This window comes from Triturus cristatus, chromosome 4_2, assembly GCF_964204655.1.
Source record: "Triturus cristatus chromosome 4_2, aTriCri1.1, whole genome shotgun sequence".
NCBI classification, from domain to species: Eukaryota; Metazoa; Chordata; class Amphibia; order Caudata; family Salamandridae; genus Triturus; species Triturus cristatus.
The window spans coordinates 67492982-67513464 of NC_140586.1; the positions used below are offsets into that span (position 1 = coordinate 67492982).

At 48.4% G+C, this 20483-nt stretch overlaps 1 protein-coding gene across 1 annotated transcript in view; it reads left to right on the forward strand.

Moving 5' to 3' along the window:
- Nucleotides 1–20483, forward strand: part of LOC146832993 (coiled-coil domain-containing protein 159-like) — a 704530-nt gene that overhangs the window by 440581 nt on the left and 243466 nt on the right. Inside the window, exon 6 of the mRNA XM_085599880.1 lies at nt 13397–13485. Within this exon, the coding sequence (XP_085456006.1) occupies nt 13397–13485 (89 nt within the window). The remainder of the gene's footprint in view (nt 1–13396; nt 13486–20483) is intronic.

Here is a 20483-nt window from a genome sequence, read left to right on the forward strand (position 1 = left end):
GAGGCCTTGTTGCAAAATCATCCTGTGCCCACAACATTTTCTGACGGGTACTGGTTGTAACGGACTCTGACTAACCAGGCCTAGAGCCAGTGCTATGCTAAAAGACACTTACAGTACAGTGAAAACACCTACATACACTAGGAAACACTATACGTTGGGGTACCCCTGTGATTAGCATGACCTCCTCTATAAGCCAGAGGAGCAGAAATATGCTACTTTAACTAGTAGTCGCGTTTGCAGAGTGGTGGAGAAAGGGTGCTGGGCGTCCAACCAACGCTCAGGAATTCCGCTGCATAGGACTTACAGGAGGTACCAGGAGGGATTCCTGGCCCCCAAAGTCCCTCGGGACTAAATTGGACTTCATCCCCCATCCCGTAGTCTGCCACGAGGCACGTTTGCTGTGGTAGAGTGGTAGAGTGGTAGAGAAAGGGGGCCATGGCCTCCGAAGACGTCTTAGCAAACCCACTGTGTGGGACTTACTGCAGGTAACAAGAGGGCTAGTTGGCCCCCAAGGACATCCTTGGGGTCCAACTTCCCAAACTATTACCTCCAGTCAGTCCCACACAGCAGCATTGGTAAGTACTCGTACCAGGCCACGCCCACTTTGCTCACCACTCTACAAACGCGCTCCCTGGCACACTCTTGGATGGGGATTGAAGTCCCCTTCACTGCTGGGGGTCCTTTAGGGGCCAACTAGCCTACCTTTTACCTCCAGTGAGCCCCACGCAGTAGGATTGGTGAGAGGTAGACAAAGGCCCCGCCCCCTCTCTTCACCACTGTGTAAATACACCCCGTGGCACGTTTTCAGTTGGGGGATTACGTCCCCTTGAATCCTGAGGGTCTCTGGGGTCCAACTAACCCACCAGGTACCTCCAGTAAGCGCCACCGAGCTGCATTGCAGAGAGGTGTAAAAAGGGGCTTTGCCTGGACCACCTCTCTGCAATGCAGGTCTGTGGCGCTTACTGGAGGTACCTGGTGGGCTAGTTGTCTCCCAGGGGCCCTCAGGATTGAAGGGGAATTAATTCCCCAACTTAACATGCGCCACAGGTCGTGTTTGCACACATGTCACCTCAGGCCCCACCCCCTCTGTTTACCACTGTGCAAACGTGTCCCCTGGTTCGTTGTAAATTGGGGGATTAAGTCCCCTTGAATCTTCAGGGTCCCTGGGGTCCAACTAGCCCACCAGGTACCTCCAGTAGGCGCCACAGAGCTGCATTGCAGAGAGGTGTAAAAAGGGGCTTGGCCTGGGCCACCTCTCTGCAATGCAACGCAGTGGCGCTTACTGGAGGTACCTGGTGGGCTAGTTGGCCCCCAGGGACCCTCAGGATTGAAGAGGAATTAATTCCCCAACTTAAAACACGCCACAGGGCGTGTTTGCACACGTCACCACAGGCCCCGCCTCCTCCCTTTACAAATGTGCCCCGTGGCGCGTTTTAAGTTGGGGGATTAAGTCCCCTTGAATCCTGAGCGTCCCTGGGGTCCAACTAGCCCACCAGGTACCTCCAGTATGCCCCAGGGAGCTGCGTTGCAGAGAGGTGTTCAGAGGCCAGGCCCCTTTTTACACCTCTCTGCAACGCAGCTCTGTGGCGCTTACTGGAGTTACCTGTTTCATTGGACCCCAGGGACCCTCAGGATTCAAGGGGACTTAATACCCCAACCTAAAACGTGCCACAGGGAGTGTTTGCACACGTCACCTCAGGCCCCGCCCCCTCCCTTCACCACTGTGCAAATGTGCCCTGTGGCGCGTTTTAAGTTAGGGGATAAAGTCCCCTTGAATCCTGAATGAACCTGGGGTCCAACTAGCCCACCAGGTACCTCCAGTAAACGCCACAGAGCTGCGTTGCAGAGAGGTGTAAAAAGGGGCGTGGCCTGGACCACCACTCTGCAACGCAGCCCTGTGGCGCTTACTGGAGGTACACCCAGTATTGAAGGGGAATTAATTCCCCAACTTAAAACGTGCCACAGGGTGCGTTTGCAGAGTGTTGCTGGGAGGGGGCGGGGCCTCCAGCACCATCGCATCTTTAAAAAAAATCTTTTTTAAGAAGGGGGGCTGTGTGCCCCCCCTTCCTTTTCTATTTTATGGGAATGGGCAGTGTTTTTTTAAAAAATACATTTATTTGGAGGGGGCTGCGTGGCGCCCCTCCTCAGGCTATTTATGGCCCCGGTGACTCCATCCCCGGGGCCGGCCTTTGCATGTCTTAAAAAAAAATATAATAATTGTATTATGGTGGAGGGGGGCTGCGTGACCCCCCTCCCTGGCCACTTCTGGCCCCGGGGACCCCAACCCCCGGGGCCTGGCCTCTCGTTGGGGACCGCAGGGGGAGTCCCAATTCCCCCACGGTCCCTGCCGGCTCCCCGCGTTCTGCGGGAGCCGGCATTGCTTTTCTACATGGGGAGCTGCTGACATTGAGCTCCCCGTGTGGAAAAACAATGTGGTTTGGATTTTGGAAGAGAGAGCAGGTTTCCTGCTCTCTCTTCCAAAACCAAAACCACAGTTGGCTATGGCAGGGCGGGAGCCATGAGGCTCCCGCCCTGCCATAGCAAACAGCAGTGTCCCGGGGGGTGGGCACCCCGGGACACTGCAGGAGCCGGCCCTGGGTGGTGGCGGTCCCCAGGGCCATCACAGGCTCCAGGAGGCCCCCCTCCCACCATTGGCAAAGCCCCGGGGAGGTGAATTTTTTAGGTCTCGCCTGAGCCAGCGCTTCAGCGCTGCTCTCGCGAGAGCTTTTGTAAACGGGGGATTTGAAAGTGCAAACTAGTGCTTTCAGGCCGCCAACTACAGTGCATGTGCGCCGGGTGCGCGCACCATTTGGCAGCCTGCGTGATCATTTCGCGGCCGCTTTGATGTTCTCAGTGAGCCGCGCGGCCACTGAGAACATGAAAGCGGCCGCGAAAGTGCACACCATTTGCCACCCCCTCCCTTATCCCACTTCCTGCTTGTGTTACCTTTAACCAATCCTCTGAATTAATTTTCTCCGAACCAGTGTCCCTAGATTCTATACTCTTCACCTATTTTTATATCTACAATCGCAAACTTACTATCGTCGATGTTATGTACGTTTGTGATTACAAAGTACTATCGGAAATTTCCATGTAAAATAGATATTTCCACTTTTGGTTACTGCAGCCAGTTACTTCCATTATCCTTTCAGTAACAGAACTTAGTAAACAACCTTGTAGCTAACCCTGAGGGATTAGAGGGAACGGAGAGGAACATGGCGGAGGGCTGACGCCGTCCGCGGGGAGCTCTAATCTGACCGGTGATCTCCCGAGTGAAATGCGGACGACAATGAAATTTTAATTGGTGAGTGGGTGCGGGTGATCTCCCTTACCGTATGATTCATTTTCTTTAAATCTTCGGCATTTTTTCTTTTTCCTTTTTCTCTCGTGTGTCTCTGCGCACTCGACGGATCTGACCCATTCCTGCTCTGCGAGCAACGGCGGACCCCGCCTCCACCGCCTGACAGCCTTCCAGCCTCACTACCGGAACAAAACATTTGGGCGCTAGGACCTCTGGAGGCACTGGAAGTGTGCAACTCCGATGGTGTCTCTGGAAAACGCCGAGCCCCTTGTAAAAGCGGTGAGACCGAGCTGCAATTACAAACTATCACAAACACAAGCACAAACATACCAGCGAGCATTAATACATACAAAGGAGCCTGAACTGAAGCACGAGAATTGGCTTTTTGGGCGTGCAAAGTTCTGGCATGGTGTAAGGCTGGTATTAGCGAGAATTGGGTCCCGAAGGTTTTCTGGTGCATATTCTTTAAGGACTACTAAGATTGAAGGTAACGGTTATTGCGATAGCGGTCAACAGCTAGGTGAACTGACTATTGAACTATCTATTGACCCTGTATACGTGAAGCCAGTTCCTTCCTTCTGGCAGCCGGAGCTGCGGGGGGGAGGGAAGGTAAGGGAATGAGTTCGAACATCTCTCAATTTTCCAGCCCTTTACTTACAGTTCACCCCGAGTTGCCAGTGGGGTCCTTTCTTTCATCAGAGAGCAGTAGTAAGGAATTAGGAATCAAACCCCCAGCTTCTAGAGCCCCAGCTGCCCTTAGAACAGGGGGCGCCAGAAACAGGTATCAGCTTAGGTCGAACTTAGAGCTCCATAAGGTGGGGCTCCAGGTGGCAGGCAACTGCCCTGAAATAGAGATAGGGTTAGGGACTGCCGCTCCCTCGTCTAAAGGGCAGAAGAAGGAAAGGAAGGGGAAAAGCTTAAAAGGAGGGGTAGGCGAGCAGAAACAGAGGCTTCCCAAGAATCTGCCCATTCGAGGTAAACCGACCCCATCCCTGAAGTCCTATTTTAAAATTTTGGAGCAGGCCATGGATTCTAAGGGAGGTAGTACATCTCCTCTATCTTCTCTACCTAAGTCTGCATCAAGGCCATCATTAAAGAAAGTTCCGAATGCGACACAACTCCCGGCCCAACCATCAAGGGGCCCAACTCCTATTGTACAACCCACCGCAGGTGCTATTGCGACGCAAGGGGGTTTGCCTCTAACCAATAGATATTCTATCTTGGATTGTGACTCAGGAACACAAGAGGTTCCACCAGTAGACGGGGAAGCCCCGCAGTCGACTTTGGATACCCCTGCCAGACCCAGGCTCTCTCAATTAGAGTCCTTATTATTAAACATGAGGGAGGATTTGTTATCGAAATTCGCAATCTCTGAGGCAAATCAGAAAAGCATTCACGATCAATGTGCGAATTTGGAGGCTAAATTAGACGAAGTGTCTAAGCGTACTGGTGTGTTAGAAGAAGATGTGTCTCTGCTTACGGGTGCCTCTCAGCGACATGAGAGAGATCTAGAGGCTCTCAGACTGCAAAACAAAAATCTCCAAATGGACATTGAGAGACTCGAGATATATTGGAGAAGGAATAATCTCAAATTTTTAAAGATTCCTGAGGGAGCCGAGAAAGGGGATGTCAAAGCATTTATTTGTAACCTGCTTAGAGATGGTGTACTAAAAGACAGGCCTGACATAGATCTTGAGGCCGAAATTCAAAGAGCTCATAGAGACCCCTATAGGCTGCATAAGGAGAGGAAGGCACCTAGGAAAATCTTGGTGAACTTCCTCACCTATACGGTAAAGGAGCTAGTACTGAGTAGAGCACTAGCGGATACAACCCTCCAGATAGACTCTATCAGATATTTGATTAGGTCAGATGTAGGAAAAGCCACAGCACAAAGGCAGTGGGAGCTGGGAAACAGAATGCCCGATCTGAGGAGCCTGGGCGCCCAGGTTCAAATGAAATTCCCTGCATTCCTAAAAGTTGTTTGGAAGAACAAGACCCATAACTTTCTATCTCCACATGAAGTTGACTCCTTCATAACTTTAATAAGAGAGAGTCCTTAACAGAATTTTCTAACTGAATTTAGTTGTTTCACTGTATGGGAGGGGACGAGAAAGGAGAAGAGGAGAGAGGAGGAAGAAGGGGAAAAGGGGGAGAAGAAGAAGAGGGAAAATAGTAAAAAGAAAAAAAGAGAAGTAAATAAAACAATAATAGGGAAAAAAAAAGAAGGGGAAGAAAAGGTGGAGTAAATAAAAAAAAAAAAAAAGGGAAGAGGAGGAGGAAAAAAAAAAAAAAAAAAGATAAGGGTTCACCCGGCTCATATACAGGAGTCTGTTTTTTTTTTTTTCTTAGCAACTGACGGGAAGGATCCAGGTCAGATCACGGGAGCCCCCACAGGCGACAAGATCGCCAGAGTAGGTATAGGAGAGGTTCCTCAGGGGGGGTGGGTGGTTTGCTGGGTGGTTGGGGCAAAAGGGGTAAACAAAAATTCCCATATACACATCAATAAATACACCGGATATGGAAGGGAGCAGGGCCTGTGGTGGTAGATGGAAAGGTTAATATGAATAACAAAATTAAGTTTGTCAGTTGGAATGTGAATGGCCTAAGAGATAAGAGGAAACTTACAAGGGTTAAGGAATATTTATTTAGGACAGGGGCTCAGGTTTGTTTATTGGAAGAGACCCACTTAGAGAAAAAAGAGTGTGAGACCGAGCTGGGGAAGGCTAGATGGATACAGGAAGTCCTATGTTCTGACCAGAATGGTAGCACTAGAGGGGTAGCAATATTGATTAGAGCTAACGCAGGAATTAAGGTGGTGAAATATGACACTGATCGATCAGGAAGGTGGTTGGTGGCGTCTCTACAATGCCAGAGTATCCCTTTTGTATGTGCTGTATATTACGGCCCCAATCAAGATCTTCCAGGGGCACTCCTGAAGCTTAGAACAATTCTTTTAGATCACACAGGGCCAGTTATCTTAGGGGGTGATTTTAATTTGATTTTAGATGATAAGCTGGATCGAACATCGAGGGTCAAATTTACACCTCCAGTGAAATCCCGGAGAGAGCTTAAAAACTTAGTTAAGGATTATAGCCTTATAGACGTCTGGAGAGTTAGAAACAGCACAAGGAGGGATTTTTCTTTTTATAGCCGCAGGCATGGCCACCATTCCAGAATAGATTTTTTCCTTATTGATCAGGTGTTACTTGCGGCAGTTGACACTACCGAATATACCCCTGCCATCTTGTCAGACCACTCGACAGTGGAGTTAATCATTACTTTCAAAGTAAAAGAAATACAAAGGAGATGGACTCTAGATAGATCTATGTTACTAGAGGATGAGACAAAAATGGATCTGATAACTTTGACAGAGGATTTCTTTAACAATAATATAGGCTCAGCCAACCAACAAGTGGTTTGGGAAACATATAAAGCTTTTCTGCGGGGTATGCTGACCTCCATGTCAATTGTTAGGAATAGGAAGAATAAGGAGAAAAAGGAAGAAGAGCTTCATAAAATCAAAGTGAAAGAATTGGAACTCCAAGCAGCCTCTGCCAATCATTCTAGTATAAAACCTCTCCTACAAAAGGAACTAGATGCTTTGCGAGCAGACTATCAAACAGGTTTGGATAAAGTCCTGAAAGGTAGATGGGACGCCAGCAAACTTCAACATTTTTCTTATGGGGAGAAATGTGGTCGCCTTCTTGCTTGGAAATCTTGGATGGACAGAAATAGAAATATGATCACAAGTCTCACCCAGGGAAGTTCGGGTATTGTCACAAGTGATGATGAGAAAATTAGGGTTGAGGCTGAATCCTTCTTCAAAACGCTGTACTCTGTTAGAATAAACCAATCTCCCTTGTCATTGGAAAGCTGGTTAAGTAAGATACAGCTCCCATGCTTAGCTGAAGAGAATAATAGTTTCCTTGCGTCGGACATAAAGGAAGGTGAGGTCAGAGCTCAGCTGATGAGAATGGCTAAGGGTAAGGCAGCTGGACCCGACGGCCTCCCAGTAGAAATTTACAGGATAATTATAGATCAAATAGTGCAAGTTCTCACAACCCTGTTTAATAACATTTTTACGGGCGGCGAGAATGCTCCCGACTCATGGGCAGAGGCTACTGTAACGCTAATCCTGAAACCAAATAAGGACCCATTAAAGATCGAATCTTACAGGCCAGTCTCGCTGTTAAATACAGACTATAAGGTTTTTGCCGGTGTGCTTACAGCCAGACTGTCCAAAACGGTAAAGACAATTATTCATCAGGACCAAAGGGGTTTCATCCCAGACAGACAACTAAACGAACTGACATTTCAGGTTATCGCAGCAATAGATGTTGCTATCAGCAAGAAGCTCCCTTTGACCCTGGCAGCAGTGGATGCCGCTAAGGCATTTGATCAGGTAGATTGGTTATATCTATGGAGGGTCTTGGAAGCCTTAGGCTTCCCAAATAAGTTTGTAACTGCTATGAGGTCTCTTTACCGCTCCCCACGGGCAAGAATATTAATAAACGGTCTTTTAACCTCCTGGGTACCAATTGCTCGCGGAACTAGGCAGGGCTGTCCGCTGTCGCCTTTATTGTTTGATTTGTATATTGAGCCTTTTGTTTGTTTACTTAGATCTGACCCAGCATTTAAACCCTTTAATATTTCTGACTTAGAACTAAAATTCGCATTATATGCTGATGACCTTCTTCTGTTCACTTCAAACCCAGGGGTCGCCTTGCCCAAATTGATAGCTCTAGCTGACGAATTTGGGGCGGTCTCTGGTTACTCCATTAATAAAGATAAAACCGAAATCATGGAGTGGAACCAAGAGGTTAGTACGGTGGGCACCAAGTCAAAAATGAGATACCTGGGGGTCCTTTTGACCCAAAAAATTGAGGATATCACCAGAATTAATATGGAAAAGGTCTCTAAGGAGGTCTGTGCTTTACTGCAAAGATGGTCATCACTCCCTCTAAACATCTTTGGGAGGGTTAACCTAATAAAAATGATTATCCTTCCTAAACTTACTTTCCTATTTAATTCTATCCCATTATCTTTTAACACTGTATCCATTAAAAAGTTGCAAGGGAAATTGGGTTCCTTTATTTGGAACTCTAAATCGCCAAGGGTAGCATGGAAGAAGCTTAAGAGATCTTTAACCCCTTCAGTGCCCGCCCCTTTCCCCGCCCAGTGCCGGCCGTTGCATTAGCGGGCGGGGTCTATGACGAGCTGGACTCGTCATGGGCACAGCGCCACCGCGGCCCATGACGAGTCCAGCTCGTCATGGGCACTGAAGGGGTTAAAGGCAGGTGGTTTGGCCTTTCCTGATCTATTGGTCTGCTGCCACGCTTTCCATTTTAAGAACTTTAGACCCTTGGCGGGGGAGATAGAGGCAACATCATTAGGTTTATTATTTCAAGCACTACTACGAGATATACCACAGGGCCAATCGCATTTTCTTTTTAAGTTTGGAGACCCAAAATTTTTCAAAAAAATAAGACTAAAGATCCTGGGGACAGCTATTAGAAACTGGGCCTTTGTTAGGCAGAAGCTCGATATTCCCTATTACTCAGTGCAGGCTCCAATCTGGGATTCCCCAGGAACACCGGCCTGCCTTGACGATTTACTATCTCGTCCTCTTAGGGCCGCTGGGATTGAGCGCTGGGGGGATCTCCAGGTTGGCTCACAGCTTCTCAGTTGGGAGGCAGTATCTGGTCTTACTGGGGGTACTCTTACTAGGTTTAAATATCATCAGTTATCCAGATGGTGGCTATCTAAGCCCTGGAATCTCAATAACCCTAATCCAAAATTTGATTTAATATATAGGAAAAATAAGTGGAAAAAACAAATTTCATACTGGTATACAGCTATGTTAGAAGCTGAGAACATCTGCGAATCAGAGATACAAAAGCTATGGAATAATCTACTAGTATTGGAGAATGTGGACTTGGTGGATATTTGGGTTGACTCATTTACTATCTTGCAGGCTGTGGTAAAACCGGCAACATTAAAGCGGAACCATTTATATACCATGTATAGGGCATATATATCCCCAAAGAAACTTATGAAATTCGCCAATCTAGATTATCATTGCCCAAGATGCAGATTCCTGGCCGCAGATGATGTGCATATGTTGGCTGTATGTCCAGAAATAAAAAATTATTGGGATTCGGTACAGGGTTTCTTGGGGGAGGTTCTGCAGACACCAATAGTAATAACAATTAATACTATTCTTTCCGGACTAGGAGTTGCCTACAATATTGAGGATATTAACACAAGGTTCATTTTCTACGTCATACTCCTAGCCAGGCGTGAAATATGCAGAGCCTGGAAAGATCCATTACCTCCATCTTTTTCAAACTGTCTTAAACATGTTATTGTTACCAGTAAGTCAGATATGGCATGTGATCTCACAAGTTTTGATAAAATTTGGAAGCCCTTGGTGGCATGGCAAGATAGGTAAAGGTAAAGGTAATTTGGTGTTCCTATGATTTATCTTGGGCCCTGTCGGTTCCTAAATCTCCCCAGTAACGCAGGGAGTCAGTTTTGGCGTGAAAAGGAGTGGATTGGGAAAGCAGTGGCAACTTGAGGGATTAGGCATGGCCTGTATGAACTTGGTCGCTTAACATCAGGGCCGGATAGGATCGACCTTTTCAAATTGAGTTGCCTAAGCTCCCTTTAAGAATTCCATAATGGTATATGAGGAAACCAAAAAAAAAAAAAAAAAAAAGTAAACAACCTTGTAAATATGTGATGCACTGGGCAGAATACGTGTGAAGTTGGTCGTTTTGGTTTGTCAGACGTGTGTGCATCACATACAACTCGGATGATAAGCCAGGAAAGTAAACAAGCATTTGCAAGGCATTAGGTCTCGCATTTACGCGAGTTTGAGCTATTGACATTGCAAATAACAATGCCTATTGGCATTGTCATTTACAATGCCAATAGCTTTAACTCGTGTAACTGCGAGACCTATTGCATTGCAATTTTGAGATTTCCTATGAAAACTAGGTTGTAACTATAACTATCTACTGGCGACCGCCAGTAGATAATATATATATATATATACCCATTCAGGGCGCTATGATCAATATTAAGTTATAGGCAAAGAAATCTACTCCAAATGAGAGACTATAATAGATGTGTCCATGATGTTATGATGAAATATAATGATTAATTACTAATGAATAGGACCAAATCGTACAAATATGAGGTACGCGATTGAGGTACTTAGTTTCCTTTTTTTTTTAAAAAAGAAAGAATAATATCGATAAATATTTTATGTACAAACTTCTTTCCGCACCCCTCTCCGCAATATGCATAAGGATACAAAGAATCAAGTTGCTTGATGGTTTTATTTGTAACTTTGGGACAGCAAGCTTAAAGATGGCTGCCATAGAATCTAAGCATTATGCATGAATTGAGCCATCTTTTATGTCTACCACTTGTTTGATGCACTTTTTTCTCTTTAAAAATTGTGGTTTTTGAATTTGTAAACTGACATCGACAAAGCCGGAGTGGTGAAACGCGTCTTGTCAGTGCTGAGGGGGGTTCAGCACAAATAAAAGAAGATTCTTAAACAAAATCTCGAGTGTGCTCCTGTATGTGTCGGCTGACACAATTCTGGTCTGGGGCTGTGTTTACATGCGAAAGTGGCTCACCACCGCGTGAGCCACCCAGGGCTAGTAGAAGCGGTGGCAGTGATCCTGTGGTTGAAAAAAAAAATATATATATATATATATATATATATATATATATATATATATATTTTTTTTTTTTTAATTTTTTTTTTTTTACGATGACACTGAAACTGCAAAGTGCTGGCAGGATATTTGTTTACTGTTTGGCATGCACTTTGTTTTACTTTTTTCCCCTTTAAGTTAACCGATCTAACATGGTCGTCTGTGGAGTTAGATTGATAAATTAAAAATGGTCGCCATGTGACATAACTCACATTTGGGTGCATCACAAAGCATATGCACGCATCGACGACAAACTTGGGATGCGTTTTTTGGGGGGGTTTTTAAATAGAAAACTCATTGCAAAATTGCTAGCTATATGTGCTCATGTTTCATGATGCATACATTTTCATGCAGCCAGTAACAAATCATTGGCAAATCCAATAGCTCGACCTTAGTAGTCCCCTTTTTACGCATATTCTAGCTTTGGAGGGCTTTCACTAAAATGCAAGGGTAGCACCCAATTCCACTTGACCATCTAGGCCCTCCTTATGAGTGCCACATTAAATCTAGGGTATGTGCAGTACCTCCTGCTACCTACTGAGTTTTGTGGAAAACACCACACTACCACTATTTTCCACAGCTAAATTTTGGCAGTTCAAACCGGCTCAAATTTATTAGGGGAAAGTGCCTGGTCAATACGGAACATGTGGATTTTGGTCCCATAATCACCAAATTCCGAATGGTATGCCCCGTTTTTGTGAGCAAACTTCAGACTAGGCTTTAATCAAAGATCCCGATTCTGGGCCATGTGTATGAGGTGCTCGTTTTGTCCCCAAACTCTATTTATTAGGTTATTACAGTTGACTAAAAGAAAATACAGCATGCAACATCAATCAGATTCCATATCAAATCATCAAGGACAGTAACAATGAGAAAATATGTTCAGTATAAAAGTGGCCAGCACGGTCATTGGTAATTCCACCTTATATATCAGATCTTGTGATATTTCAGAATGCAATCCCTTCATCTATCCACATATGAGGGCCTAACTTTTTAACACCACCTCACATAGTGGTAGCTCCTGCTAGCTGCAGGTATTGGAAGTAGGAAGGGTTTTGTTCTTTTTAGGCCACATACTGGCCCTAGCTTATGTTCCTTACTTCTCTGGGCATTTCTGTGTAGAGTGGGTGCCCCATGCCCGTCCCATGAAATCTGTTACTATTTGAACTGTGTTCTGCTACTTCAGTAGGAAAACACATTCTAAGTGTCCTGGTTTTTCACATCCTAATAGTGTTTGCACTAATATACTCAGTTATACGTGACACAATACAGGTTTTTCCACTTCATTTGCCGTTCATTTTAAGTGATATAAACCCGATGCAGCGATTTTACGTATGTGTAGTTATTCTTTTTCTAAAGCTCTACTCCTCTCAAGAGGCATATCAGAGCACTTTACATAGAGATAGGGGATACTATGGAAAGCCACTTCGTTTCAAGGAATGGCATTGAAGGTTGTGATGGGGAAGCGAGGCGTATGGAAGGTGACTTGAGAGAAAGTAGAGAATTAATTAGTTTAACTTCTCATTGATTAAATGAAAAGTTCAGACTCTATGGAGATTCAGAGGAAAGGAGAGCAGAATTTAGTCTACAGCTCTGGGCTTGCAAGTTCTGAATTGTGGTTGCTGGCCCGAGAATGATGGTTACAACCCTAATTTGGTTTTGATTATGGGTGGTTCTAACCAGGCAGGGCACTCAGAGTTCCTTGGCCTCCAAGGATATTTCATGATCAAGAGAGGAAGGATGGAGTGCCAAGACCCATAGTTAAGATAGATACGTTAATTTAAGTTTAGCCCTGTTCTCATGTATGAACTGCTGGCATTCTTTTAGGACTGACTTGATATGGTCAAAATGTATTGATCTTGTAAAGAATCTGATGCCAGATTAATCACACTTAAAGGGTACAATGTGGATTTTGTTACGCTTGGAAGAGCTGTGTGGCCGAAGTCAAAGGGAGAGACTGTGAGTGCATTGTTAGTGTTGTGAGTCTAGTTCAATGAGAGAAGGTGCTCATTTTATTGCAGGGTATGGTTGTTGATCCTGTGTGATATCTCAGTCTACTTGGTTTGGTCACCTGTAGTTAGGAGGTCGGCAAGATGGCAGTGAAGCCATTTGTGAGTTCAGGGAGCCAAGATGGATGGAGCATATTTATAGCATGAATTGAACAGAGTGGGGGCTAATTTGGTAGCAGGGCTGTGCCATATGCCATTCTGGCGAGACATGAGTTAGCATGGATGACCCTGGCCTCCTATTGACTCTTTCTCAAAAAGTGGGCAAACAGCTTAAGGACCTTACCCCAAAACTATGCATGACACATAGATCTGGAAATTGAGATATATGTCATCTTACAAAAAGTTTTGCATTACAGGCATTCTTCAGAACTTCGCTGGAGGCACACAAAAGAACCTGAAGAATGAAGTGGAGCAGATCCGGTGCCAACTTCTTTGCCAACGAAAGGTATCACAAGGCAACTGAAGGGGGTGAGGTGGCAGGGAGGGTATTGGAAAAGTAACAGGTGGGTAGTTCCACTTAGGGGCCGCCTTAGGAAAATTATTTGATGGGCCTTTAATGAAAAGAGATTCCCCCATATTAATTTTAGGAGAATAAATAAAGAAATTGTGTTCCTTTCCAACCCTTTCCACCAATGAAGACGTTTCCTTCTTGCATGATCTGTTATTTCGCTTAAAAAAACTATAATCAGAAAGTAGGTGGGGTGAATCGATATCATGAATAATTAAATTACATTTTTACTAAGCGCCTTTATAAAGGACAGTTCAACCCTAATCTGTTTAGTTCAAGGACAAACCCAGCCCACTTGGAGAAATTTGTGGAAAACTCTTGTATTATTAAAAACTTACATTAATTGCAGAACTAGGCAGGGTGCAAATAATTTTTCCACCTGAAGCAGTGTGTAAAAATCACAATTTCAGAAACTTCAATGCTCTTTTATGCCAACTTCATACTTTTTGTCTATCCTACTGTTAAGCAGGCTAGATACCCCTCCAATCGAACTTGGAGTCAAATTTTGTAACGTTATATAGTTTTTGTGTCCAAATAAATGGTAACAATATTAGTGCAGAAGATACATGCTAATGTCTTTGTGCAGTTTATGTGCTATTGTACATTAGTGCATAACTTTACATAGTATAGAAAAACAAAGATTGTGGCCTTCAACCATTTACTAAATCTCAGGTAGATAAAAGTTCATATGGTAACCATTAACTGTAGCTGGAGGCGATCACCATGGATGCCATTTCACCCCATACCAATGGTAATGATAATATGATTAGGCACCATTTGACCATTTGTGACATCATAGGGTTGATCCTTTGCCCTACTGTTAACCCCTCAACAGTCTTTTATGTGCAGCTATGTGAGTAGAAACTGCAGAAAGTAAACATGGTGTTTAGAACTCTTTTTAATTTCATTTCTATTATTGGTGCAGCCTTCTTGACCCATGAGACCTTATGTAGCATGACAGTGCCAGGGAAACCTTAAAGGACAGCCATGCGAGTAACAAGAGCATTTTCCATCATTTTGAATGGTATAAAGATAGAATATCGACGGGAAAATATCGACTAGCATTAATATCGTGGTAAGAATATCGACTGTGAAAAATATCGTTATAGAAAATATCTTTTTAAAAAATATCGTTTCGTGAGAATGACAAAAATATCGTCATTAAAAAATATCGATGAACAGAATATCGTTGAACAAAATGTCGTTTCATATAATATCGACAGAAAAATATAAGTTGTTATAAAATTTTTAAAAAAATATGTATTATGTTTTTAAAAAACTTACAAAACTCCTACTAGTAATAATATGGTGCCGATCACGATCCGGTAAAAAATTACCCCGTGCGACTCGTATCCGGTCTTTTTACCGTACGAATCGTACAAGTGCCGTACGAACTGGCAATCACGATTCGCATGGTAAAAAGTCCATACGAACCGCATTGGGAATCATTCCCCACACGTCCTCGGGTCGGAAAATGTGTCCGACACGTCCTCGGACGATTTACCGTACAAACGTGAAAAGTCAAGTCCGACCGAGGAATCACGATCCATCCCGTGCGTCCGAGGTTACAACCGTATTGAAAAAACACCGTCCGCACCGAACTACTATAGCAACCATGAAGACATGTGCCCGCATACGCGCCCAACACTCCCCCCAGCCCCCGTACGTCCGACACGTACCCCCCGTGGATGTACACCCCCACCCGTCTATGTACACCCCAGTACGTTCGAGTCGTACCCCCACCCCAGTACGTGTCGTACCACCGTCAATGTACACCCCCCCACCCCTGTACGTGTCGTACCACCGTCAATGTACACCCCTGTACGTTCGAGTCGTACCCCCACCCCTGTACGTGTCGTACCACCGTCCATGTACCCCCCCCACCCCTGTACGTGTCGTACCACCGTCAATGTAAACCCCCCCACCCCTGTACGTGTCGTACCACCGTCTATGTACACCCCCCCACCCCTGTACGTGTCGTACCACCGTCCATGTACCCCCCCACCCCTGTACGTGTCGTACCACCGTCCATGTACCCCCCCACCACTGTACGTGTCGTACCACCGTCAATGTACACCCCCCCACCCCTGTACGTGTCGTACCACCGTCTATGTACACCCCCCCCACCCCTGTACGTGTCGTACCACCGTCCATGTACCCCCCCCACCCCTGTACGTGTCGTACCACCGTCAATGTACACCCCCCACCCCTGTACGTGTCGTACCACCGTCTATGTACACCCCCCCACCCCTGTACGTGTCGTACCACCGTCAATGTACCCCCCCCACCCCTGTACGTGTCGTACCACCGTCAATGTACAACCCCCACCCCTGTACGTGTCGTACCACCGTCAATGTACACCCCTGTATGTTCGAGTCGTACCTCCACCCCTGTACGTGTCATACCACCGTCCATGTACCCCCCCACCCCTGTACGTGTCGTACCACCGTCAATGTACACCCCCCCACCCCTGTATGTGTCGTACCACCGTCAATGTACACCCCCCCACCCCTGTACGTGTCGTACCACCGTCAATGTACACCCCCCCACCCCTGTACGTGTCGTACCACCGTCAATGTACACCCCCCCACCCCTGTACGTGTCGTACCACCGTCAATGTACACCCCTGTACGTTCGAGTCCTACCCCCACCCCTGTACGTGTCGCACCATCGTGTACCCACACCCCAGTACGTTCCAGTCGCACCCCCACCCCTGTACGTGTCGCACCACCGTGTACCCAGTACGTTCCAGTCGTACCCCCACCCCTGTACGTGTCATACCCCCGTGTACCTACACCCCAGTACGTTCGAGTCCTACCCCCACCCCTGTACGTTCGAGTCGTACCCCCACCCCCGTACGTGTTGCACCACCGTCCATGTACCCCCCCCACCCCTGTACGTGTCGTACCAACGTCAATGTACACCCCCCACCCCTGTACGTGTCATACCACCGTCAATGTACACCCCTGTACGTTCGAGTCGTACCCCCACCCCCGTACGTGTCGCACCACCGTCCATGTACCCCCCCCACCCCTGTATGTGTCGTACCACCGTCAATGTACACCCCTGTACGTTCGAGTCGTACCCCCACCCCCGTACGTGTCGCACCACCGTCCATGTACCCCCCCCACCCCCGTACGTGTCGCACCACCGTCCATGTACCCACCCCCACCCCTGTACGTGTCGTACCACCGTCAATGTACACCCCTGTACGTTCGAGTCGTACCCCCACCCCTGTACGTGTCGTACCACCGTCAATGTACACCCCTGTACGTTCGAGTCGTACCCCCACCCCTGTACGTGTCGTACCACCGTCCATGTACCCCCCACCCCTGTACGTGTCGTACCACCGTCAATGTACACCCCCCCACCCCTGTACGTGTCGTACCACCGTCAATGTACACCCCTGTACGTTCGAGTCGTACCCCCACCCCTGTACGTGTCGTACCACCGTCCATGTACCCCCCCCCACCCCTGTACGTGTCGTACCACCGTCAATGTACACCCCCCCACCCCTGTACGTGTCGTACCACCGTCTATGTACACCCCCCCACCCCTGTTCGTGTCGTACCACCGTCAATGTACACCCCCCCACCCCTGTACGTGTCGTACCACCGTCTATGTACACCCCAGTAGTTCCTGGCGCACCCCCAACACAACCTCCTAAGTACGGAGCGCACCCCATGCCCCAACATCACAACCGCATGTACGAGTCGTACAAAGCCACACACAAGGACATCACCGTACAACCAAATGGCCCATGTACACACCGTACACACGCTCAAAACGCACGTACACAACCAGGACAAAACAAAACAACACAAGAATACACCATTCGAAAGGCACAAAGCCACTAAACATGGCCAACAACCACTAAAATAACACAATCACTGACCTGCAACTGCCAAAAACAAACAGAGGCCCAATACACCACCACTCCTTATAACACACCCACCCAAACTTCAAACACTGCCACACCCACCCATGGACCAATAAAAAGGGCCCACACACACAAACCATGAGCCTTTGCAACAGACTCACTGCTGCCAGACACCACAGAACCAGACTACAAGCTACACCACACCTTACACTTGCACACCTTCACACGACCACCCTCACAAACACCCTCTCATCACATTCACACACACACACAACCATCCACACCCCCCCCAACATCCACACACCCCCCACACCCACACCATCCCCACCCACACCCCTCACCATGCCCACTACCAAGAATCCAAAGTTCAGTCACCGAGAGTTGGAGGTCCTTGTTGATCAAATCCTCAGAGTCGAGCCACAGATCTTTGGAACATTGGTCAGAAGCACCAGCCTGGCAGCCAAAACAGCCATGTGGCAGACCATCGTCGATGCTGTGAATGCTGTTGCGGACACCAGGAGGACCAAGCAGGAATGCCAGAACAGGTGGTACGATCTGCGGAGGAGGGTCAGAGCCAAGAGGCAGGAGGAACACGACCAGGCCAACGCCACCGGAGGAGGGCCCTCCCGCAGACCCGTACAGTACCATCCCTGGGAGGAGAGGGTGATGGCCATACTGCCGGTGGAGGCAGTCGAAGGATTAGAAGGACTCCGAGACCCGGGTGAGTACACAAACAACGCACCTCACATGGGGGGAACTGCAACCACAACCAAAATCACTAACAGGCACGCAACCACCACAAGCCATCGCATGACTCAACCACACTCCATGAGCAGGCACATGCCACTGCTGCCACCATGCCCCATGCACCCAGTTGGACAATGTCAAGTCACAGGCCACAGAAGACAACAACACATGACACGGTAACCCGGATGGCGGGAGGCTGGGCACCAAAAATCACATAGTGCGACTCCAAAGCAGACAACAATGCCCTCTGCCCATATGGCCTAGGTCACAGCCAGACAAACAGTGTGTCCCAACACAGGAATGACTTGCCAGCAAATGCCGGACGCCTTGCATCAACACATGGGGGTGAAGGCACTGGTTTGCACATGACGGCAGCTAATGAACAGCCAACATTGTGAAAGAGTGGCAGCACACACCACCACAGCAGCAGCGCACAGACACACATCACACCAAATAGGTGCCTGGAGATCAGAAACAAACTCACATCAACAAGCCAAGGGCCACTCAAAGATCTGCTAACAGTGTGTGCCCAGGAAGCTGGGCCGAGGTGACAGAGGGTGACACACGGAGGGAGGGAGAGGGGGACACAGAGGGAGGGAGAGGGGGACTGAGAGGGAGGGAGAGGGGGACAGAGATGGAGGGAGAGGGGGACAGAGATGGAGGGAGACGGACAGAGGGAGGAGGCTGACACACGGAGGGAGGGAGAGGGGGACACAGAGGGAGGGAGAGGTGGACAGAGAGGGAGGGAGAGGGGGACAGATATGGAGGGAGAGGGGGACAGAGATGGAGGGAGACGGACAGAGGGAGGAGGCTGACACACGGAGGGAGGGAGAGGGGGACACAGAGGGAGGGAGAGGGGGACAGAGAGAGAGGGAGAGGGGGACAGATATGGAGGGAGAGGGGGACATAGATGGAGGGAGACGGACAGAGGGAGGAGGCTGACACACGGAGGGAGGGAGAGGGGGACACAGAGGGAGGGAGAGGGGGACAGAGAGGGAGGGAGAGGGGGACAGATATGGAGGGAGAGGGGGACAGAGATGGAGGGAGACGGACAGAGGGAGGAGGCTGACACACGGAGGGAGGGAGAGGGGGACACAGAGGGAGGGAGAGGGGGACAGAGAGGGAGGGAGAGGGGGACAGATATGGAGGGAGAGGGGGACAGAGATGGAGGGAGACGGACAGAGGGAGGAGGCTGACACACGGAGGGAGGGAGAGGGGGACACAGAGGGAGGGAGAGGGGGACTGAGAGGGAGGGAGAGGGGGACAGAGATGGAGCGAGACACAGGGAGAGCAAATCAGCCGTGTGGCGTGTGCGAATGGCTGCTCGTCAGCAGGTAGACTGCGTGCATGTAGACAAGGGTGGCCAGTGCCAGAGCCCCCCCTCTTCACCATGCCAAAACGCAGGGCCATGTCACAACCTGTACACGAGCACAAGGACAGCTACCTGGATCATATAAGTGTGTGGATCCACTCCATGTGCACATGTACAGTGCTACAAGGAAGGCGCAAATGCATGGCTCGCCACACCTGCACACTCCACTGCTGACTGCAGTCACACTTGACGCAGCAAGTAAGACTGTGCCACACATAGTTAAAGGGGCCAAAGTGGTGGCCAAGGGACACACCCATGCACAAGTGCACTGTGAATGGAATGCAAGACAGATAATAATTCCAAGAGGAAATGTGTCAACTTTGAAAATGATGAAACATGGATGTTGCATGGACCAAAATTAACATTGTCTCTCTCACACACAGGTCAACGTCGTGGTGCACCCCCCAACACTGGGGGGGAACACTCACAGGACCTGGATCTGCAGGAGCCCGATCCCACCGGCAGCGACCACTCTCACCACTCTGCGGACGACCCCGACCGACCTGGCCCCTCTGGTGTCCAACCACCTGCAGCACCTGCGTCAGGTACAACTGTGCCAACCACCACCCCCACTCCTGCCACATCCCAGGAGACACCCAGGATCCCTGCCCCAACACCACAATGCAGCCAGGCTCGCCAGGAGGGACACGGTGTCCCGGGCACCCAGGAGGAGGCAGGCGACAACGCCAATGCCACCCCTCAGGGGTCCCGGAGACCCCATGTGCCCACAAGGGCAGGCCAGGCGCAAGTGGGCAGGGGTGGTGGGAGTGGAGGACGGCGGAGGCGCGAGCCTGACCAGTTGGCTGGGGATCCGGCATTGTCCCATGTCCGTAACATCCTGGACACATACCGGGAGGACACCACGGGCATGGCCCAGGTTGTGTCCGTCCTCGAGGGGATCAAGGCACAGCAGGCCCAGCAACATGCCTGTCTACT